General features: G+C 37.5%; 2 protein-coding genes across 2 annotated transcripts; both read right to left on the bottom strand.

Moving 5' to 3' along the window:
* Window positions 1-2,193: 2,193 nt before the first annotated feature.
* On the bottom strand, window positions 2,194-10,003 carry LOC114301534 (uncharacterized). The gene is made up of 6 exons (XM_082900509.1): window positions 9,942-10,003; window positions 5,048-5,520; window positions 4,726-4,870; window positions 4,385-4,434; window positions 2,421-2,434; window positions 2,194-2,295 (listed from the first exon to the last, which is right to left on the bottom strand). The coding sequence occupies exons 1-6, from the start codon at window positions 10,001-10,003 to the stop codon at window positions 2,194-2,196; spliced, it is 846 nt and encodes a 281-aa protein (XP_082756635.1).
* Window positions 10,004-18,196: 8,193 nt separating this feature from the next.
* On the bottom strand, window positions 18,197-20,037 carry LOC114267933 (uncharacterized). Its single transcript, XM_028209030.2, has 2 exons — window positions 19,900-20,037; window positions 18,197-18,824 (listed from the first exon to the last, which is right to left on the bottom strand). Exon 2 carries the CDS (start codon window positions 18,787-18,789, stop codon window positions 18,334-18,336), a length of 456 nt encoding a protein of 151 aa, XP_028064831.2. The 5' UTR covers window positions 18,790-18,824; window positions 19,900-20,037; the 3' UTR covers window positions 18,197-18,333.
* Between the last annotated feature and the right edge of the window lie 580 nt (window positions 20,038-20,617).

A 20,617-nucleotide genomic window follows, 5' to 3' on the forward strand; every position in this document is an offset into this window, starting at 1 on the left:
TCCGAGATCTTTATCAAAACAATACATATCATAGCTTATAACAAAACATGGGATGAATCATGTTCATCAATCAAATCTTTCAAATCTTCTTGGGATGTTTAATAACATCTACATAATACATAGGGGATGACATTCCGGACAAAACAAAGGAATAATCGGCCCAGAATCGATTAGACAAATCCACCCGCACAAGGCCGTCGGTGGGGCCATCCGTACATGACCGTTGATGGCAGAGATCTCTCAAACATGGTGCTACATGGGCTTAAAGTCCCCTAGCATGTGAGGACTTTCTAAGAATGTCATCAAAACAAGATAATACTTGATACAAAAACTAGGGATAATCATTCATGCTTGATCAAATACTTTTCCAAAATGAAGCAAAGCTTTATCAAAACTTTATAACATAGCTTTATTAAAAATACCACTCACATAGCTCTTCGGGAAGAGGGATTAAGGCAAGAATCCAAGATCTACAAATACATAATAAAGTCTACTGAATGTACTTCAAGAAGACAAGAAGGAATGCTCAAGATGGTTGTGCAATGCATTCTTAAAACAAGCTTTACATGAATGAAAATGATCCCGACATTTCTTTTCAAAACCAAGTCAAGGCAAAGTAAAACATGCTGGGAGTTAAATCACTGTTTTTCATCTAGGGAAAACATGGTGGGTACCAGCCAGGTCTTGGAATGGATGCACAGAAATGATCTAGGGAAAAATGACCTAGCTGGGTGAACTCAGGAGGTCTTGGCCGAGGTCCCACACCTCTTGGCCGAGGTGTGGTTACCTAGGCTTCGGTGTGCAGCTACCTTCCAAGGTGTTACAAGATGCCGGCAAGGGTGTACCATGGTCGGCCTAGGTGTGCAGTGGTTAGCCTAGGTGTGCATGCAAGATAGACTAAGGTGCAAGTGATCATGCAAGGTAGGCCAAGGTGAGATACGATGCTTGGCCTAGGTGTGAGATCTAGGCAAGAGTGGTCTCTGTGACCACACCTAGGGAAATGAGGTCTGGAAATCTGGGTTTCCCTCTTGATGAACATGAAGAACATAAAGGACATGAACATGAAGAACATGAATGCTAAAATCATAACTTCTTTATTCAAAATCTGAGATTTCATGAGATGAGTTCGAAAACATGGACCTAGGTACCCATACTTGAAGATCTTATGAAAACAAACACAAAAACATGGATCTTGATACAAACTTTCGGATCAAAACATGGTTTTCTTTCAAGAACACAAGAACATCATTTTCTCTTTCTAAAACAAGATTTAAATCAATGCATGGCTCATGAATCATGCTAGATCATGCAATGTGATCGGATCAACATAAATAATAACAAGAGTAAATCAAGAATCTAACCTCAAAACACGGATCTAACGGTTCAAGATGTGAAGATCAAGCTTGGAATCTAGCTCTCTCCTTTCCTAGAGCTTCTCTCTCTCTTCAAAAGCAAAGATATAACAAATGATGTGGGTTTCTCACTGCTAGCTGACTTAACCTTATACTGGGACACGTGGCAACGCCGGATTGGGTCTCCTCAAAAGGTGACAGAATGGCAAGACAAGGGTATGACAAAGTGTGTATAACAAGCAAGGTGGCATGGGCACTCTAATCAAGGCAATGACCTCGAATCAAGACATAGGCTTCGGCAAGAAGGTTTCAATGATCTCGGCTAGGAAGGATAACACTTGACCTAGCTGTGCCACACCTCGGCCTAGATGTGCCACACCTCAGTCTAGGTCATTCCAGTCCCAGAACAAGATCACTAGGTGCAAGGATCAAGGATCTAGGACGCCTAGATGATAACATCTCTGCCTAGATAATACACATCTTGGCTTAGGTGATGCACACCTCGGCCTAGATGATGACATCTCGGCCAATATGCCAAGGTGAAGGTGGAGATCAACCAAAGTGGTTCCAAGATGGCCCTAGGTGTTGGCATGACCTAGGCTTAACATGACCTAGGCTTGGCATGACATAGGCTTGGCATGACCTAGGCTTGGCATGACCCAGGCTTGAGACAGCAAGGAAGGAACAAAGCATGCATATAACACTTACGCAAATTACATAAGCACAAAACAAGACAGGGACATTTACTTAGGCAAAACAAGTCAAAATCTACAAATGCAAGCTTAACAAGACAAAATCATGCAAATGCACATGAACATGACTAAGACATGAATGTGGGTTATTACATATTTCGCCTCAATTTCCAGGTGTCATAGGTCCCTACGGAGATTTCATCTTCATCTGTAAACACCTCCTTACCTAGCTCAGCTAATTCACTTTGGATCTACAACCATGAAACACCACAACACCTATTAACTTATCAAAAGGAGAATAGTAGAATGCTTATAATTGAACAATCTATAAAAAACCTTAATTGAACAAAACCTATTAACTTATAATTGAACAAACCTTAATTGAACAATCTATAAAAAATAAAAATAAAAAACATGAGACAGAAAAAGAACATACGTGACACCATTGATTTTGTGCTCAGAAGGAGAATGCTAGTGCATTTGAAGCAAGGTGTAGTTCTTGCCATTCAAAATCAAGACTCCAGCATTTCCAAATTCTAGCTACATATTGATAAATAATTCTTCATTGAGCAAAAACATGTACAACGATGTGTGACATAGTCAAAGCCACAAAAGTGAATGCTCATAATCCAAAACCATTTTACTATTGTAGTTACTAAACATTCTCTGTTTTTTTAGAGGTGCTGTTATTATGTAAATTACAATTTTCAAACTAAAAATTAAAAAAAAAATCACATAAAATAATGTAACAATGACTTATTTAAAATTAAAGCTTATAAATAAATAAATGTTTTAGCTTTAAGTGATCCTAGTCAAATAAGTCACACCATTTTATACAAAATTTTACAGAGCAAGAGAAATAACACTTCCATCTAACTTTAGAAATTATTTTACCATGTCTCACAGTATCACCCCTTGTATGTCTAGCAAACATTGGCCCTGTTTGGTCCAATTTATTGGAGCTACTTATAAATAAATCTTTTAGTTTTTTTTTCCCCCTAAAAATCTATGTCAAAGTATATGGTACAGCTTCTTATAATTCATGAGGGAAATATAATTTAAATAAGTTAGAAAAAAAAAATTATCTCAAAACTAGGGGAGGAATATTTACTTTTAGCTTTTACTTTCTCAAATAGATTAAGTAATGCTTTCAAATCCCAAATAATTAAAAATTTCTCGACAAACTTCTTGAAAAGACAAACGAATATCCAAGTGTGCATTTGAAGGTATGGATATCTAGTCACGAGCGTAATCCATACCTCAAAATGCTAGAAATCAATCTTATGCTTTCGTGAAATAACTTTCAATTTTAATTTAATTATGATGGTTGTTGGTACCAAAAGTAAAAGGAAGGCCAAAAACATGCCTCAACATTGTAGCCATGGTTAACCAACATTGTAGCTTATGATAATCACTGTTTAATCACTGATAATCACTGTCGCAATATTTTCTTTTGATCTTAAAGCTCTGTTTGGTTATCAAAAGTATTATGCAAAATCGTGAAAAAAAAATAAAAAAATAAAGCAAATAGACAAAATATATGTACTACATCCACGGACATGATGGCATGATGGCCTATCCTTTCATCCACTCTATACTTGCTCTGCAAAACACCATGCTACCGTACATTTTTTCACACCTTTCTTAGTCCACCATGTCTTCCTCATTACCAACACTAATTTGTCATTACATTTTATTGTTGTGGTTTCTGAAGCATTTCTAAATCATCCATCAATAAATTGAAACATATTTTCAATTTGACTAGAATTTTGACTTTTAAAACTCATCTAAAACAGATAGAAAGAATATAGAATGACCCAATACACAACTTCACCTATGTATGACCATGGATGCCCTTACCTTCCATGTCAAGAAAATTTTGAAATTATCAAAATACTCTTAACCTATAATACTTGATTTTTCATATCAAAAGCTAATTATATCCATACTAACTTAAAAATAAGCATAAACAGTGACAACCAATACCAAAATGTGATTAAGAAAAGTTTCAAGTGTGTCCATCTTGAAACCAACCAATTTCCAAACATTCTCGCTACTTTAATTTTACTATTTATAGATGATCTTACAGTTTGCATCATGAGTAAACTTTACAATTTGTAAAGGAAAGTAAAAGCAAAAAATAAAATAAAATAAGGGAAACAGAAGGGTCAACATGAACTATTAACTATGCCATCAATTTTACATGCCCTTTTTTGCCCTTTTTTTTTTTTTTTGGTTGTTTCTGAAGGATATCTTTTTAAAATATTAAAATAGCAAGAAACAAGATTTCCCTCAAACAGATTAATCAAAAAAAATGCAGATCCAATATCTAAATCATACCTCTTACCCTACGAATCTTCTCAATGAATTGCTCACCAACAATACCCGAACTAGGAGCATTGAGACCTCAAATGTTTGTTGCTATCTAAAATCTTCAATCATGAGAAGTTTCAAGAGGAAATGGTTTCATCAAATTAATGAGATGACAAGTAAATTAAGAAATTTCGATACAACCATATTCAAAATAATATGATGTGTGCATTGGAGCATAAAAACAGAACTCAATGTTAGAAACCTCAAAAAAACACAACCACCCCAAAAATTCAACAAGAACAATATTATGGAATTGTAATGCATCAGGGAAACAGAAAAATAGTAGAAACCATGACATTAACACACACCTTATCTTCCCAAATGCAGAAAAAATCGTGTGAGTGACCAGCATTGAAGGCTTAGACGAATCTCTTGGCTCAGCAAACCAGTGCCATGGAACACCTTTCAACACAATTGTATTAGGCTGCTGCTGCCTCCCACCTCTTGAATATCCTACAACCAAACAACACATACATACATCCATTATTACCAGTAGTTCTTGCAAAATTATTAAGCATTTAGAAGAAAAAATATTGAGTTAGATTACTGAATCCATTATTGTAGACAGCAAAACCAGTAAGCATCAAAAATTCAAAACTATGGATAGAATCAAGAACAAGCCTCGATTACCAAACGCATTAAGCTCTTCCCACTCTTTCGTCATTCCAAAATCATCCGATTCCGGAACTGAAGCAGTCAATCTAAACTTAACACCTTCAAGATTTAACTCAATCCCGTCGGTCTTACCAACAACCGATCTTCTCCAGTCCAGAAACTTCTTCTCGAGTTCCTTAACATCGTCTTCTCCATCTATACCATGAAGAATTTCCAATGTGGAAAACTTGGATAGAAACCCTAGGTCGCGGATGAAGAGAGCGCCGTGAGCGACAGGATCATCGCACTTGTGCTTCTTGAGGTCCTTGAATCTGCGAACGATGATGTCGTCTTCGGGAATGGTGAGGAAGAAGGAGGATTTAAGGAAGTCGGTGAGGGAGCGCTTGAGTTGCCACTCGTCGAGGGGCTTGACGGAGTGGTTTGCACAGTGGATAGTGAGGAGGAGCTGAAGAGGGAGTGTGTTTTTAGAGAGAGAAATGGGACGAAAACTAATGAAAACACAAAAAAAAAAAAAGGGAAAATTGGTATCCAATTTTTTTTTTCATTACCTGCACAATATTTCAAAATTTTCCCTCTAAAATTTGTGACAAAATAATTTTTTCACCAAAAGATCTCAAAATATTAAAAATTATAGGCCATGAAAACATAGAGTTTTTTTTTTTTCAAATAATCCAAAAAAAGAAACTATTTAGCGAATTTACCCACTTTTCAAATTATTTAGGAAATTAACCTACTTTTTGAAATTGCATTTTCAAAATGCGATTTTGAAATTGAAATTGCATCTTGAACATGCAATTTCACCTTAAAATCACAAGTTGAAAATGATCACATGGTGAAATTGCATGTTAAAAATGCAATTTCAATTTCAAAATCGCATTTTCAAAATGCGATTTCAAAAATAGGTTAGTTTGCCAAATAGTTTGAAAAGCTGGTCAATTCGCTAAATAGTTTCTTTTTTTGGATTATTTGAAAAAAAAAACTCTAAAAACATGCTCCTCACCAAATGATATCAAAATATTTAGACTCATTGGTGACTAAAATATATTCCTCACTAATAATTTTATAATTTGTGACAAATTTTTTCCTCACCAAAAGTCTCAAAATTTTAGCACCATCCGAACAAATTTAGACGATATTTTTTTATGATGAAACTTACTTTTTTCTCACCTAAAAAGAAGTATTTATTGACGAAAATAAATTTCCTCACCTTTTACTTTTCTTTTCTTTTTTATTAGATGTGACAAAATTTATAATTTGTCACAAATTAATCTTATTTAGCGACGAAAATTAGGAGGGCAAGGGGTGCTAAACAAAGAGAGCTAACTTGTGTTTTGTTTTGAGAGAGAGAAAGAGAGAGAGAGATAAGAGGAAAACTAATAAAAACAAAAAAGGTGGAAAAATTAGTAGTCTATTTTTTTTTCATTACTGCCCAATATGTCAAAATTCTCTCTCCAAAATTAGTGACAAAATAATTCCTCACCAAAAAGACTCAAAATATTAAAATTTTCAATTCTCAATCGACAACTGATGTGATGTTAGATGTTAGATCCTTGTCAACTGATATTCACCGGAGAGAGATGAAACAGATGGAGAGAAAGAGGGGAGTAGGATGTCGACTATGAGAGACCGATCGACAACGAGAAGAGAGAAAGTGAAGGGGATCGGCGACGAGAGGAGACCCCTGCTGATAGTCCCTTTTTCATCGAAGAGAATAATTGAGAGGGAGAGACTCCCACCGTCGTTGATGAGAGAGGGTGAGAGGGTCGATGATGAGAAGCTTCTGGATCGAGAGAGCAAAAATGAAGAAGAGATGAGAGAATGAAAAGGATGGAGAGAGAGAGAGAGAGAGAGAGAGACCAAGTGGTCTGATGATCCAAAAAAAAATAATTTTTAAGTAATTATTTTTTTCAAACAATAATCTCAAGTGATTTTTATTTTTTTAATGGGGGAGTGAATTATATAAAATTTTAAATTTCAAATTTTTGTTAAGTTAGGTATAATATAAATTTTTAATTCTTTTTGTAAAAAAAATTTAAAACTCATAAAAAAAAACGAGTGACGTCGTTTAACAATTGACGACCAAATTTTTTTTGTCGCAAAAAAATTTCAATTCCCGCCCCCACATTTCAAATTTCCCTCCCAAACTTTGGCGACCAAAAAACCAAATTAGTCGCAGAAAAGGTACCTTCGCCGACAAACTTTTTTAGTCGCCAAATGTCAATCAGCGGCAACTAAAATTTTAGTCGCTAAAAGTATTAATTTGGCGACTAAATTTTTTTTGGTTGCTGAAAATAAGTTTTTGGCGACCAAAAGAAAAAAAATAATATTTTATTTTTCATTTGGCGACTAAATTGTTTTAGTAGCCAAAACTCAATATATGGCGACTAAAATATTTTTAGTCGTTAAAAATATTTTTTTGGTGACCAAAATTTTGATCGCCAAAAGATAAAAAATAATTTTTTATTTTTCATTCGGCGACTAAATTGTTTTAGTAACCAAAACTCAATATACGGCGACTAAAATATTTTTAATCGCTAAAAATAAGTTTTTCGGCGACCAAAATTTTGGTCGCCAAAAGATAAAAAATAATTTTTTATTTCCCATTAAGCGACTACATTGTTTTAGTAGCCAAAACTCAATATACGACGACTAAAATATTTTTTGTCACTAAAAATAAGTTTTTTGGCAACCAAAATTTTAGTCGCCAAAAGATAAAAAATAATTTTTTATTTTCCATTCAGCGACTAAATAGTTTTAGTAGCCGAAACTCAATATAAGACAACTAAAATATTTTTAGTCACTGAAAATAAGTTTTTGACGACCAAAATTTTGGTCACCAAAGATTAAAAAATAATTTTTTATTTTTCATTCAGCAACTAAATTGTTTTAGCAGCCAAAAGTCAATATACGGCGACTAAAATATTTTTAGTCGCTAAAAATAAGTTTTTTGGTGACCAAAATTTTGGTCGCCAAAAGATAAAAAATAATTTTTTATTTTCCATTAAGCGACTACATTGTTTTAGTAGCCAAAACTCAATATACGGCGACTAAAATATTTTTTGTCACTAAAAATAAGTTTTTGGCGACCAAACTTTTGGTCGCCAATTTCACAACCAACTTATTTTTGATCTTCTGCGACCAACTTATTTTTTGGTCGCCAAAATGTGATCTTCTGCGACCAAATTTGTTGTTGGTCGCCAAAACCATACCACTTTCTACGCCCAACTCATTTTTTGGTCGCCAAAATATGACCTTCTGCGACCAACTCATATTTGGTCGCCAAAAATAATGATCATTCGTGACTAATTAATAATTGGTTGGCAAAAGGTAACTTTTAGCTACCAACTTTTATATTGGTCGCATAAAGTGGTCGCTAAAAGTGCAAATTCTTATAGTGATACTAGTTTTTTTTTACATCATATTTTAGTCAAAAAATCAAAGAGATGTATGTTTGTTTATATGAGTCAAACATTTATCAAATGCCAATGTTTTAGTTATTGCTCATATTATGTTTAGCATATCTCTACTAGGCGTTGGCTCACCCTATATGGGACATCATTTTCAGGTTCAGGTGTTATGCCGCCTCCAAGGCCTTAGCTTGGATGGTTTTGGGAGTTGAAGACTCTTTTGGTTGTTTTACTATTTTGGTGATACATGTAAATTCAAGCCAAGGGCTTATTTGTGTAGAGGGTTAGAACTCTTCTTTTGTTGTAACCAAGTGTTGACTTGGAAAGTTGTAAGCCTACAGGGCATTTACTTTTGTTGTCGACATGTATTACTTTTTGTAAGAATACTCTGATGAAATGGAAATATGCTTTATTCTCTTATCTATGAATATCATGAATGTTGGGTTTATATGTATCATTTTGAGGGCGTTACAACTTGGTATCAGAGTGTACCGGGTTTGAATACCTTGGGTACGTGGGGAGTGGTTAGTACCACAATGGGTTTGTCTCGCTTGTTAAAGACTTATGTATGATGCTATGTGTTTATTTGATAACATGCTTACGTGACTAAATGAGTATGGAATTTAGTTTCTAGGATGTTGATTGGATCATTGGGTTTCTGGGAGTCTTGTTGGAAAGGCACTTGATCACTGTCATTTCTAACTAGAACTCTAGCAACGCCTCGGGACTGTCATTATCCGGAAATGAAATTCGTAAGTGCTTATGTGATTATGTGCTTACATGGAGTGAATTACAGTTGTCCATGTATTAGGACGCGAGTGAAATAGCTTCGGCACATTTGTGAATGTGCTAATGTTCTCGTTACCTTTATTAGGATGTCAGGACGAGGACGTGGTGGTAGGCGAGGTAGGCCTAGAAGGCGAGCGATACCTATACCGGATGAAATTCCAGCGCAGCAGGAGGGTGTTGGCCAAGCCAATGTGGCCGAGCCAGTAGGTCAGCAAGCCACGGGCGCCTGAGCCCGCGAGATGGCAGGAGCGTTGAGGGTATCCATGGTCATTCTCAAAGCTGAGAATCAGGTCCAGGCCCATGTTGCTGAGGTAGGGTCGTCCTTTCTAAAGAGGGAGTTTTTCCAATCTAATCCAGACGAATTTTTAGGAGATCCAAAAGAGCCACTTAAGGCTGACGAGTGGCTTGAGAAGATGATGAAGACGTTTGAGATGCTAGGCATCGAAGACGGAGGTTTGAGAGTGACCTTGGCGTCCTTCCAGCTGAAGGGGGATGCGGGTCAGTGGTGGAAGTTTACGCGGGGCCGTATTGGTGGGACTTGGGAGGCCTTTGTAGATGCTTTCCAAGAGAAGTTTCTGCCTCCCGCTGTTAGGGAGAAGTTGAGGGATCAGTTTTGTCAGCTCAAACAGCTGAACACACCAGTGGCCGAGTTTGATGCCGCATTTACCAGTTTATCGAGGTTTGCTCCTAAGCTAGTGGTGTCTGAGGAATACCGTTGTCTTGAGTTCGAAAAGAAGTTGAGAACCGGGCTCAAGCTTAGAGTTGCAGGGTCCATGACTCAGGAGTATGGGTCCCTTGTGGATGCTGCGGCCCATCTTGAGATTATTATGCATGATGAGGAGGAGAGGATGAGAGGCTCCAAGAGGAGTCAGGATGGCCAGAGGGATGGTAGGAGGCAGAGAGGTTCTAACCCTCAACAGTCCCAGGGTGCGTTTACAAGATCTACCTTTCTAGTGCCGAGTTGAGGCTCTGGGAGAGGCAGTCAGGGAGACTTTACTTGTTACAAGTGTGGTCAGTTGGGCCACAAGTCTCCAGCTTGCCCGCAGAAGGGAGGAGGGCAGAGAACAGCTTCATCTTCGGCTCGTCCGCAAAGCCAGAGTCAGGGCAGAGGCCAGCCGCTCTCTTGTTACCAGTGTGGTCAGGCGGGGCACCTGAAGAGGTTTTGCCCGCAGTTGAGTGGCACATTTGGTGCATCTGGGTCGAGGCAGAGTTTTTAGCCAGCTCAGTCAGTTCAAGCCTCGAGGGCCAATCAGGGAGCCTCTTCAGCTCAGTCTGTGCAACAGTCTTTTGCTCCGAGAGGTGCGCAGGTAGATCAGGGGCCTATAGGCCGTGTGTATGCTATTACCGCGCAGGATCTTGTACCGTCTCCATCTGTTGTGAGAGGTACCTTTCTATTTTGTAACTCGGTTGCTAATGTGTTGATTGATACGAGTGCATCCCATTCATTTATATCTGCTGCATTTGCATCTGTTTTGGGGTTAGAGTTGGCACAGTTAGCTTCTCCTATTTGTGTTGTATCACCCGTTGGGGGTGAGTTGATTTTGAAACATGGGTGTAGAGGTTGTGATATAAAGGTCGCCGACCGTCGGCTCCCACTTTCTTTTGTAGTAATGGTTATGTCGGGTTTTGATGTGATTTTGGATATGGACTGGTTATCGTCATACCAAGCTGTTATTAATTGCTACCGCCAGAGGGTTACTGTATGTACCTTGAGCGGGGATTGTTTCCATTTCTTGGGAGATCGGGTTGGTAGGGTCTTGCCACTAGTGTATGATCCGCGAGGGCGGAGTGAGCTTAGTTATCTTCTCACTAGCTATATAAGTAGTGAGTGTGATGAAACCCAGGCTGAGTTGCCGAGAGTGGTTTGTGAGTACTCGAACGTCTTTCCCGAGGATCTTGTTAGTTTGCCACCCCATCGAGAGATCGAATTCTCTATTGACTTAGTGCCTGGCATGGCACCGATTTCCATGGCACCGTATCATTTTTCCCTAGCCGAGTTGAATAAATTGAAGATTCAACTCCAGGAATTGCTAGATAAGGGCTTTGTTTGCCCTAGTACTTCGCTGTGGGAAGCACCGGCCCTCTTTGCTAAAAAGAAAGATGGGGCTTTGAGACTTTGTATTGATTACCGAAAATTGAATCGGGCTACGGTTAAGAACAAGTACCCTATGCCTTGTATAGATGATCTATTTGACCAGTTGAAAGGGTCCCGTTGTTTCTCTAAGATAGACTTGAGATCGGGTTACCATCAGTTGAGGGTCAAGGAGGAGGATATCCCCAAGACGGCATTCCGTACGCGCTATGGCCACTATGAGTTTCTGGTGGTGCCTTTTGGGCTCACCAATGCACCGGCAGTGTTTATGGACTTGATAAACCAGATATTCCGGGAGTTCTTAGATCGCTTTGTGGTCATCTTTGTGGACGACATTCTGATTTATTCACCTTCGGAGGAGGAGCACGAGGAACACTTGAAAGTGGTGCTTGAGTTGCTTAGAGCCCATAAGTTGTATGCTAAGTTCGGGAAGTGTGAGTTCTGGCTAAGAGAGGTTAAATTCTTAGGCCATGTGGTCTCCAGGGAAGGGGTGCCTGTTGATACATCCAAGATAGAGGCAGTGTAGGATTGGGCACAGCCTAAGAGAGTTTTTGAGATCCGTAGTTTTCTGGGATTGGCCGGTTATTACCGTAGGTTTGTAAAAGATTTCTCCAAGCTAGCTTCGCCGTTGACTAGATTGACGCGGAAATGGGTCAAATTTATATGGAGTGAGACTTGTGAAAAGTCGTTCCAAGAGCTTAAAGTTAGACTTACCACCGCTCCAGTTTTGATTATTCCGGAGAAGGGTTTGGGTTATACTGTATATTGTGATGCCTCACGAGAGGGTTTGGGTTGTGTATTGATGCAAGAGGTGAAAGTAGTAGCCTATGGCTCACATCAGTTGAAAATACATGAGAAGAATTATCCTACACATGACCTAGAGTTAGCAGCTGTAATTTTTGTCTTGAAGATTTGGAGGCACTACCTTTATGGTGAGAGGTTCGAGGTGTTCTCGGATCATAAGAGTTTGAAGTATCTGTTTACACAGAAAGACTTGAATTTGAGGCAGAGGAGGTGGATGGAGTTCATTGAGGATTATGACTTTGAGTTGCACTATCACCTGGGAAAGGCCAATGTTGTGACCGATGCCCTTAGTAGGAAATCCACTAGTGATGTAGCTTGTATAGCCATCTGGGAATGGGAGATGTTGGGTGCGCTTGGCGAGTTTGATTTGCTTCTAGGTGAATCTGTTGAGTCTGCGGCCCTGTTTTCTGTAGTTACGCAGCCTACACTTGTGAATCGAGTGTTAGAGGCACAGATAAGTGACCTTGAGGTAGAATCCCTCCGGGAGAAGATCTCCAGTGGGAAGGTTGAGAAGGGTTTGACTGTGTATCCCGACCTAAGTGTGGGTACCGAGACCGTCTATTTGTGTCGGAGTCTTGCCGAGAGGAAGTACTCCGAGAGTTTCACCATTCACGCCTTACGGTGCATCCGGGAGGCACTAAGATGTTTCGTGATATGGGTCACCAGTTTTGGTGGCAGGGGATGAAGAAAGATGTGGTAGTTTTTGTATCTAAGTGCCTTACTTGTCAGCAAGTGAAGGCCGAGCATCAGAGGCCAGGAGGTTTGTTGCAACCCTTGCCTATAGCCGAGTGGAAGTGGGAGCATGTCACGATGGACTTCGTTGTAGGTCTTCCGAGCACTCAACGGGGTAGTGAAGCTATTTGGGTGGTCGTAGATCGGTTGACTAAGTCGGCGCACTTTATTCCTATGCGCATGAGAGATTCGGTAGATCATCTTGCCAACTTGTATATTCAGGACATAGTGAGGTTGCACGGAGTCCCAGTATCGATTGTCTCAGATAGAGATCCACATTTTACTGCTAGGTTGTGGCAGAGTTTGCAGAGTGCCTTGGGCACTAAGTTGACCTTTAGCACGGCTTATCATCCTCAGGCTGACAAGCAGTCCGAGCGTACTATTCAGATCCTTGAGGATATGCTTCAAGGCTGTGTCCTTGACTTTAGTGGGTCGTGGGAGAGGCATTTCCCTTAGTGGAGTTTACCTATAACAATAGTTTCCATTCGAGCATTGGTATGGCACCATTTGAAGCCTTGTATAGCCGACCGTATAGGTCTCCAGTGTGTTGGGCCGAGGTGGGTGATGCACCTCTGTTGGGCCCGGAGTTGGTGCAGGAAACGACGGAGAAAGTTGAGCTTATCCGTAAGAGACTTGTTACAGCCCAGAGTCGCCAAAAGAGTTATGTCAACCACCAGAGGAGGCCTTTGGCATCTGAGGCAAGTGATCACGTCTTTCTGAAAATATCACCTAGGCGGAGTTTGATGAGGTTTGGGAAGAGTGGGAAGTTGTCCCCTCGGTTTATTGGTCCCTTTGAGATCCAAGAGCGAATTGGGGAGGTTGCATACCGTTTAGCTTTACCGCCGCAGTTGTCCGGAGTGCATGACGTGTTTCATGTTAGTATGCTTTGGAAGTACGAGCCGGATCCGTCACATGTATTGGATTGGACCGACTTAGAGGTAGATAAGGATGCCTCGTATGAGGAGAGACCGGTACGGGTCTTGGATAGGTGAGATCAAGTCTTGCGAGGCAAGACGATACCCTTGGTGAAAGTCTTGTGAAAACATCACGGAGTGGAAGAAGTCACTTGGGAACGTGAGTTGGAGGTCCGTGGGAAATACCCGGACTTGTTTTTTAATGTTTAACCATGCATCGGGAATTTTGTTTGTTAATGAAATCTAAAAACATTGTATATGTTTTGCCTTCTGGAAATTGTTGAATATATTTCGGAACTATGAGTTTAATTTAACATTGTATATGTTGAATATGTTGTAGAAATGCAAATGTGTCATTAACATTGAATATGTTATGGAATGGTGGAATATGGTATTGGAAATTGTTGAATTTCAAAGGAAAGCATGTTGATAATGCGTATTGAGTTATATTGTAAGTTGCCTCTTGAAAAGAGATGGGATGGCCGGTAATGGGTCAGGATGTTGAATATTGAATTGTAATATTGTTGAGACCTGAGGAAACACAATTTTGAAACTTATATCTAATTTTGAGGACAAAATTCTTTAAGGGGGGGAGGTTATAGCGATCCCGGTTTTTCCTTCAGTGTTTATTGTATTCCGGACTCAGTTCCGTGGATGTGTGTTGTGTCTTTATCGCATCTCCGTCCTTTAATTCTTTGTATTTGAGTTTCGGATGTGTTGGGCAGGTTTGAAATAGGTTGGTTGTGTTTAGAAACCAAGAGTGGATGCCCAGATTTTGGCCTCCACGCTCGAGCGGGACTTTTCACGCTCGAGCAGGCCCTTTTGTATTGCTCCTCTGCTCGAGCGGGCAGTTTGACGCTCGAGCGGGATTATTCAACCCTCAGTACTTTTCCTGCAGGACATCGGACGCTAGAGCGTCCACTTTCACGCTCGAGCGGGGACCTTCGTCTGCAAAACTTCTGGAAGTGTGCATTCGACGCTCGAGCGGTGCTTTCCACGCTCGAGCGGGAGTCTGTGTCTGACGCTCGAGCGGGGCGTTCCACGCTTGAGTGGATTGTGTTTTATATTAGTCCGAGTTGTAGCTTTTTGAATCACTTTTTCGGGTCATTCTCTCTCTCTAGCTTTCCAAAACCCTATTTTGAGAGCTCCTCTCTCTAGAATAGATCTTCTCTCTACGAAATCATCTAGTTTTAGTGATCTTCCACCCTTGTCCCTTTGTAAAAAGTGTAGAGCTCGGTGTGGGCTACGTTTGGATCTGGAAATCTTTGGGTTTGGAGCACCTTTGAGTTTCTTCATCTTCTCGTTTGAGCTCCGAAATTTGAGGTAGGGATAACTACTCATATTTATGGTCTTTGACATAAACATGTGGTCATTTTGATTTAATGTTGAAGTTGGGAAACTTTGGGTGTTAGGGTTTCAAAATGTATAAAGAGGAGTTTTGTTCTTTTGACCCATACCTGTGTAATTTGGGTCTAAAAATGAGGTTATTGATGTTTATTGATGATATTTGGACCTTTGGGTCAATGTTGAGAAAAGGGAGAGAAAAGCCCTAATTTATTGTGATGAATTAATTTGTATAATTAATTTGAGAAAGTTATGGAAATATGAAATTGAGTTGGAAATAATGAAATTGGGTAATTATGAGATCTAATGGTGGAGTTGGATTGATTAATCACTCACCTTTGAAATTGTAGATAATTTATATGTTTGATAATTGATTATCTATTTAGAAATAATTGTTTTGGGCTATCGGTAGAGGATAGTCTTGATTGTTATAGACACTGCATGATGATTTGGTGAATTAAAACTAATCAATTGAGTATGTCATTGAATATGACAGATGGAATAACACATTGAATATGTGCTTTGCCTGATCATTGTATATGATACGTGTTTAAATACATTGTATATGTATATTGTTTGGGAGGAGATAGGGGATGTACTCCTAAATCGGATTTGGGAGGAGATAGGAGATGGACTCCAGTGATAACTAAGTTGGCCGGAGTGTCTAGGGTAAAAGTCCTGAAATCCTAATTGCGTTTGCATAACGTAGATGAATTGAAGTATTAAAATGATCATAACATGAGTTGTAGTCTCATTTGAAATTGAATCGTTGAAGTATTGTTGATATGAGTTGTAGTCTCATTATGAACTGTCTGGCTGAATAGGGAACCGTATCTATGAATTGGTTTGAATAATGAAATGGAAAGAGATGTATGTTTGTTTATATGAGTTAAACATTTATCAAATGCCAATGTTTTAGTTATTGCTCATATTATGTTTAGCATATCTCTACTGGGCGTTGGCTCACCCTATATGGGACATCATTTTCAGATTCAGGTGTTATGCCGCCTCCAAGGCCTTAGCTTGGATAGTTTTGGGAGTTGAAGACTCTTTTGGTTGTTTTACTATTTTGGTGATACATATAAATTCAAGCTAAGGGCTTATTTGTGTAGAGAGTTAGAACTCTTCTTTTGTTGTAACCAAGTGTTGACTTGGAAAGTTGTAAGCCTACAGGGCATTTATTTTTGTTGTCAACATGTATTACTTTTTGTAATAATACTCTGATGAAATGGAAATATGCTTTATTCTCTTGTCTACGAATATCATGAATGTTGGGTTTATATGTATCATTTTGAGGGCGTTACAGTTACTAAAAAAGTTTGTTCCCAAACAAGGCCTTAAAGGTCAGTTTAGTTGGTCCAGTTATTATTAATCTTTTTGAGTAAATTACAAATACATCTCATCAGATTTATTTAAAATATGATTTTGGAAATTATATCATACCCCTTAAGGTTTCTAATTTTATAACAAATGACTCATTTTATTAATAAATTATCAAGTCAATTAATAATTTTTAATGATGTCAAAATTTTATTATTGTATAAAAGAACAATTAAAAATTTTATTTTTTCAATTAATTATGATAAATACAAAATTTTGACAAAGGAATAATTATAATTTTGTCAATTACAAGAAATAATTTATATTTTAAACAAATTTCATATGGTATTTTTAATTTTTCCTTATTTTTTTATATCCCTAGGTGGTGTGATAAGGGCATAGGCACCAACTATTCTTTTTGTCCACTAAATTCTCATAATTTCGTATTAAATAAGGAGTTACAACTGTGACAAAAATGAGACAAGTAATGCCACTCTTGGACAAACAACACCAATTTTCGGGTTATCTTTCTTTTTCCATCCAATGGCCGAAAACAAATGTTCCATGACATACAATCTCATGAAATGGGTTTCACATTTTATCTATTCGCTTAGGGTATGTTTGTTTCGCAACTTGAGTGGCCAAATTAGATTATCATGACTGTGGGTCCCACTTACAGCTTATTTGATAGTGAAATGGAAGGACAGATTGATAGTCCAAGAGGCTTAATAATTCCCCTCAGTAGGAGGATTAGCTTGGCTGAGTTTTGAGTGGAATTAGAAAAATAGTGAGGAAATTGAGTCTATTTTATATAAAAAAAAAAATTTATTTTTTTAGCAAGTGCACATGTTTGTTTTAATATTTGTTTTAGCTTTTTTTTAATATAAAAATAATTTATTTATTTATTTTATACAAAAATAATTTAATAATCTCATCATTAACCATCTCTCATACTATAATTAAAATAAACACATTTTTACTTAATCCCTTTATTAACAATCTTTATATTAACAACCTTTTCACTAACTATCATCTCATTAAAAAATTTATTTAAAATCCACCAAACGAAGATAATCTTAATTTCCAAAACTATTCCAATAAGAAAATGTGATTGTGAGACATATAAATAAGAGATTGGAGCGTTTGTTCAACATGACAGTGGGTGCTAGTGGTGTCACTCGCTAAAAATTAAAAAAAATAAAATAACAATAACAATCCAACAAAAAAGAATGAAAAAGAGAGACATGTACACCAAGGATATGTTTGTTTGGATGAATATGAGTTTAAGATTTGATTAACAGTTTAATAAAATTATTAATTCGATATTTGGTTAAACAATTGAAGTATGAACTAACAATTCATCCGAATATGATATTCCACATATGCTGGACTATTCAATCTCACAGAGGGGCGAGATATAAATTGGAGGACTGAGCCAAAGTCTGGACTATTAGTCCTTCCTTATAATCCTAACTCAATCCAAACATATGATACGATGCACAATCCAAAAGAATTCGTAATCCTAAAACTATTAGTTATGGTAATACTAATCTAATCTAATCCAGTCCGCCCAAACAAATATGGCCAAGAGTGATACCATTGGTCAAAGCTAAGAATGAAAATGGAAAAGCATGGCCAAAAGCCATTGGTCCCTAGAGGTTGGCAAGTAACTATCAAGTGAATGGAGGTTGATGTCGATTATATCAGGACAATGAGAAAAGCGAAAATTGGATTGGAAGATAATCAATGAGATAGATGAAGATTCCATAATTTAAAATTTTACTCATTTCATAATTTTTTTTAATCTTATTCAAGTTGTGACTATGATAATTTTCATCCATATGTTTTTATTCCATGACAAACTATCCCGACCCGCTATAGCGCTATACGGGTGTGATTTTATTCTAGTGCATTATTTTCTAAAGCTTTTGGCAAGCCACTTCCTAGAGGCACAACAACAGGGGACAATTCAGCCCCATTGACTTTCCCAGCCGCAACCACTACATTCAATATGTCGGGCAATTCCAACTTCACCGAACTTTCCACCAATTGATGAGATGATGATTCATTCCCAATTTCAGAAGCTTTGACACAATCACCCTCTGCAACTTTCACCATCTTTTCATCAGCCACCAAATTCTCTTTATCACCTAGTGATGCTACTACCTCAGTATCCTGGGGCATCAGATTGATAAATGAAGCATTATGTCCACACCCAGGTGGAAAATCACGAACAGCATAAACTTTTCGCTTCTTGTACTTAAGCAAAACACCAGAAGAGGTGCAATAACCATTGTACAATGACCTCTTCTTAGAACTCCCATCAAATAGATCACCATTGGATAAGGAACCCATCCTCTTCAATAACTAGCAAGCAAACTGGCTCTTTGCTGTCGTCAAGAAAAAATGCAGCAAATAGAAGAATATGTGACGGAAAAAAATACAACAAATGGAAATCAGTGCAGACAAGCTAATGAATATGGACAGAAATAAACGGGAAAGAGAAAATAGACAAAATTCATGAGATGTATCTATACATTAAAGGTACGAGAAGCTGTGAAACTAAACAAATTAGAGTTGAAATGTAACCAACGATAAATTTAGAACACCTAATATGTTAGAAGTTGCAGTTCTGGTCAAGAGAACACAAACTGATTAGAAAGGACACCAATCAACACAAATTGATTTGTGTCCGTGACAGTACTTGATGAGTAATTCAAGCTCAACTTAAAAACTTAATTAGTTTTAAAATATTCCAGATATTCCAAACCGAATACGAGTCGAGCTCAGAGTAGCTTGATTCATATTATGGCCTACGTTTTGGTGGCTAAAAAACGTGCATAAATTATTATTTTTTAAAATGAAAAAGGAAATGTATATATTTTTTTTAAAAATAAAATAAAAGAGGAAAATGGTGCTGAGAAACAAGTGATTTATGTGAAAACAACAATGGCAAAGAGAACCGAGACAATTCATGCCCAGTATTGATGCATCCTAAGTAAACAAAGACGCAAATTTAACAATATCCAGATCCAACCTAACTTGAAATGACTCATAACCCATTAAATAGACCACCAATCAATGTTTGGAAGCTGAGAACGTAAAGAAAGCTTAAACTAACGCTAAAAATCAGGTAAACCAAGTAGAAACACGAAAGAAAACGACAAATGTAAAGTGGTTCAAATTTAACAATATCCAGTTCCAACCTGACTAAAAATGGCTCATAACCCATCAGATAGACCTCCAATCAACAATAAACACAAGAAATTAACTGTTTGGCAGACAAGAAAATACTAACGAAAAAAAACATGGATGAGAAAGTAAGAAAAAGCTGAAATTAGCACTAAAAATCAACTAATTATGTAGAAACGTGCAAGAAAACGAGAAAAGTGAAGTGATTCAAACGAAGATTAAAATTAAAACAAATCACTGTTAGAAGTGTAAAAAAATGAGGTTTAAATCAACCTGATTTTGAGAAGAAGACAGAGAGATTCTTCGAAGGACTTAATGGTGATTCGTCGGTGGACTTGTGCAGAGAGTTGGGATCGAAAATTTAGGATTTCTTGGTGGAAAATTTATTAGCGTTTCTGGACAGAAGTCCATGAGAGAGTGAAGGAAAAGTTTATGCTTTATATGGAAAATGGGCAATGAAAGAAGTTAATTTTCATTTGACCACGTGGCACAAAATGAAAATCGGGATTATTCTTGAAACGGTTAGATGTGTGTAACTGAAAAACCGTTGCGACATTTCAGCAAGACGTTTCAGCAAGCGGTTAGAGAAGCGTTTTTGTTTAAGACACTCAGCTAGAACTTCTATATTGGCTTAATCTTAGTTATTTTTGGTTAAAAATATATTATTTGTCCAAAAGAGATATCTATCTTTTCAAAATCTACCTATCTATTTATCTATTCAAATGTCATATATTTATATATATATATATATATATATATCTCATATTATTTCAACTATTTGTTTAAATGTCAACGATCTGTATATGTATCATTTATCTATTTATATATTTATTTAATATAATCAATCTATCCACCTCATCACCACCATCAATCATCAGTGACTTTCAAACGACTTTTCTAGCCAATTTTTCTATGATTTTTTCAGCATCAGTGAATTTTCGATACATATTTTTACTACTAAAAAAAGATTAAATCTTAAACCAAATAACAT

Source organism: Camellia sinensis, chromosome 13, assembly GCF_055761805.1.
Source record: "Camellia sinensis isolate YWXY chromosome 13, ASM5576180v1, whole genome shotgun sequence".
NCBI lineage: Eukaryota > Viridiplantae > Streptophyta > Magnoliopsida > Ericales > Theaceae > Camellia > Camellia sinensis.

Excerpts from the sequence above, each read along its gene's own strand:
- LOC114267933 (XM_028209030.2), bottom strand. The coding sequence starts at position 18,789 with ATGGGTTCCTTATCCAATGGTGATCTATTTGATGGGAGTTCTAAGAAG.
- LOC114301534 (XM_082900509.1), bottom strand. The coding sequence starts at position 10,003 with ATGGACCCTGCAACTCTAAGCTTGAGCCCGGTTCTCAACTTCTTTTCG. Across the intron at positions 5,521-9,941 it reads TTTTCGAACTCAAGACAACG|TTTTCGTCCCATTTCTCTCT; the intron begins GTATTCCTCAGA and ends TGTTTTCATTAG. Across the intron at positions 4,435-4,725 it reads TCTGCATTTGGGAAGATAAG|TTCGGGTATTGTTGGTGAGC; the intron begins GTGTGTGTTAAT and ends CAATGCTCCTAG.